Here is a 3,166-nt window from a genome sequence, read left to right as displayed (position 1 = left end):
GATCTCTTTTGGGCAATGGTTTACTAATGTTCTAGTTCAGCTGCCCGAGGCGGTTTACGACAGTCTGGTTAGCGATGTCTTTGTCCGCACCAATTCTGCAAAGGTTGAATCTCGACGTCTTCAGCAACAACAACAGCCTCAAATCAAGCAGCAGCAACAGTCTCGGGTTCAGCAGCAACAACAACCTCAGGTCCGACAGCAACAGTGTCAGCAATCGGATTGTGGTGGGCAGCCTCTCCCCAGCCAATGGAACCCAAACACAACTCCAGGAGTATCTGTATGGAATTCCATGAATGCAGAGTAAATACAGCAGAACTACCCTGGTTACAGGTCCTCCAGCTGCCCACCAGAGTCATCATCGCCAGTATTCCACACTCTGCAGACTCCATCTGCTAGCCGGGATCCTAGTTTATCAGACAGTTATCTGAGTTCATTGGGAATAACTCGGCCAGGACCATCTGCAACAGGAACTGATGACAACCCTGAAAAAGACTCCTCAGCCTAATTTGCAATATTGTCAATATTGACATTTGCTATGAATTATTGATGTTTAGTTGGATGCAACAGTTCTAGTTTTCGTCGACTATGTGCCAGGGAGATAGCAATTACATGTAGTACACGATGATAAAATGGCTGTTATCGTTTGTACCTTAGTAATTGTAATTTGTTGAGTAACTAAGCAGCCTAATTTCGCTATATTATCAGTTGCCATGGATTATGAATATTTGCATCTTGATATTCTTTCCTGTTTTGTCTGTATCTGAGGACATTTTTAATGAATGCTGACGTTTGTAACACAGATATTGTATTGTTAAACGCCTCTTTAAAGTTTAATTTTACTATAAATCAATTTGCCATGTATAAGTACAATCACGCAATATTTTTCGGAAGCTACGGTTGCGTTTTTTCTTTCTATATTTTTCTTTCTTTCCCCCCATTTTTTCGGATAGTTTTGGTCGGTTTTTGTTGTTGGTTTCAATGGGTTTTTTTTTCTATATTTTTCTTTCTTTTCCCCCAGTTTTTTCTGTAAGTTTTGGTGAGTTTTTGTTGTTGTTGGCTACTGTGTTTGTTTGGGGGGGGGGGGGGTGGTGTATTTTGTTTTGTTTTTTGTTTTCAGTTTGGTTTTATTGTTCTTTCATTTTTTATTTCTGAATTTCATTTTATTCTATTTTATTTTATTGGTCGTTTCCTTTTGATTTGTTTGTATTTTAATCTCTAATCATACATTAAATATATGAAATCATTTACAAATTGTTGTTTATTACACATAGTTATGAAAAGTTTAAAAGTTAGAGATATATCATATTAGCAACAACACTCAGAAAACACTGTGTTTTGCGGTCACCATTTTCTCTTGCCATGGAACAGAACCAACAGGACTGTTGAAGTAGTTCTTTATGTAATCCCGTACTTTCTTCCCCTCGGCGTTGTCCCTATTACGGCCCAAGTGGTAGGCCAAGTCTTGCAGATCTCCTTAGTTTCTCCATTCTCCAGGAATCATATTGTGTTCTTAATCTTCCATGTCCATATCTGCATTCTGGAGTGCTGGGTACCTCATTCTCATTATGTTATGCAGGCAATTAATCTGCCGTTGTCTGGATTCTGTTGTAGAGTTGTCAGCAAACACCTGAAACGTGAGGACAGGATTCCAAACGCATTCTCAACCACGCGCCTTCCTCTGGAAATTCTGTAATTACAGATGGTTTCTTCCTTGGTTAAACCTCTCCTAGTGTATGGCTTCATAAGGTAGGGTTTTAAGGCAAAAGCATCATCATAGGATAAAGAATGGTACATCAACGTCATCATTGGTCATAGGTTCAGCTGCTGGCAGATGAACTGAACCATCAACAATGCATTCGTGCAGCTCACTGGCGTTGAATATCTGAGCATCAGATTGGTGTCCCAAACCACCAACATCGATCAACAGGAATTTGGTATTCGCATCCACCAGAGCCAGAAAGACGATGGAGCAAAACTTCTTGTAATTATAGTACAGAGATCTAGAACTTGCTGGTTTTCTGATGGCCACGTGCTTACCATCTAGAGCCCCAATTGCATGTGGTACATTCCATCTTCTCTCGAATTCATCAGCAATGGCCTTCCATTCGGCAGCTGAGGTTGGACAGGGTATAACTTCATTCTTGTACTCATCCACAATAGCTTGACACACAAGTGGAATGAATGTAGCTATCGTATGGCGCGATACTCTGAAGTCATAAGAAAGGCTTGGGTAATCTATGCCAGTTGCAAGCTGTCTTAAGGTGACGGTCAACTTCACCCCTGCTTCTATGGCTCTTCTATAGTAAGTGTCCATCTTTTCAATCCTGGGGCCAACCCTGGTCAACAGTTCGTCGAACATCTCCAGTGGCATACGCAGATAGTTCCGATAGGAAGCTTCATCTCCAAGCCTTTCTTTCATGAGGGAGGTATACTGGCCATAATGATCTCTTTGACGTTCTCGTAACCACGGAACAACCCAATATTTCTTTTTAGTATATTTTTTTCTTCTCAACCTCAACATCATCAGCATGATCATAGAGTCTTGCTGTAGTTTCAGGGCATGATGTTGCAATAGCATTGCATGATGTAAAGCGATAGGATCCATGCTCCTTTCAAGGTGGTCAAAACTGATGATCGCCCACTGATCACTGGGTCTTTTTATACGATAGCAGTAGGTCGCACGTAAATCTGAACGACCAGGGCAAATTTGGCGTAACTCGGACGAGAAGTAGTTAAAAAAGAACTAGAATTGAGCGTATAGATCGAGGCTAGAACGTTTGTATCGTATCTAAATCGTATCGAGTGTTTATTGCAACTCGTACGCGCCGAAATCGGCCAAAGTCGAGTACTGGTCGGCAGAGGTCGCACACTTTCGAAGATAGGTCGTCGAGAGGTCGATGCTACATGGTAGACTGATCGAACACAACGATCCTTGATCGTGTTAAGATCGGATGGAAAGGCGCAGGTAGAGCGTGCAAAGAGCGTCCATAGAGCGTGTAGGACGCACCAAGAACGTTTACAACGAAAGTTATACGAGATAACATCGAACGTAGAGCGCAGAGAGAAAATAAATGTCTAGGTCGCACGGATTTTTCAGGCAACTACGTAAAAACAGAGGTGCGACCATGGTCGCGCGTTGTTGCATGCGATTTTTCCAGATCGTACT

General features: G+C 41.8%; 1 protein-coding gene across 1 annotated transcript; it reads right to left on the bottom strand.

The window, feature by feature from the left end:
• Positions 1 to 1,771: 1,771 nt before the first annotated feature.
• Positions 1,772 to 2,605, bottom strand: LOC134238936 (putative nuclease HARBI1). The gene has a single exon (XM_062721053.1). It carries the CDS (start codon positions 2,603 to 2,605, stop codon positions 1,772 to 1,774), a length of 834 nt encoding a protein of 277 aa, XP_062577037.1.
• Between the last annotated feature and the right edge of the window lie 561 nt (positions 2,606 to 3,166).

This window comes from Saccostrea cucullata, unplaced genomic scaffold (assembly GCF_032062105.1).
Source record: "Saccostrea cucullata isolate Sc308-1 unplaced genomic scaffold, CSIRO_AGI_Scuc_v1 ctg3303, whole genome shotgun sequence".
Lineage (NCBI taxonomy): Eukaryota > Metazoa > Mollusca > Bivalvia > Ostreida > Ostreidae > Saccostrea > Saccostrea cuccullata.
This window is presented reverse-complemented; position numbering and strand designations above follow the sequence as displayed.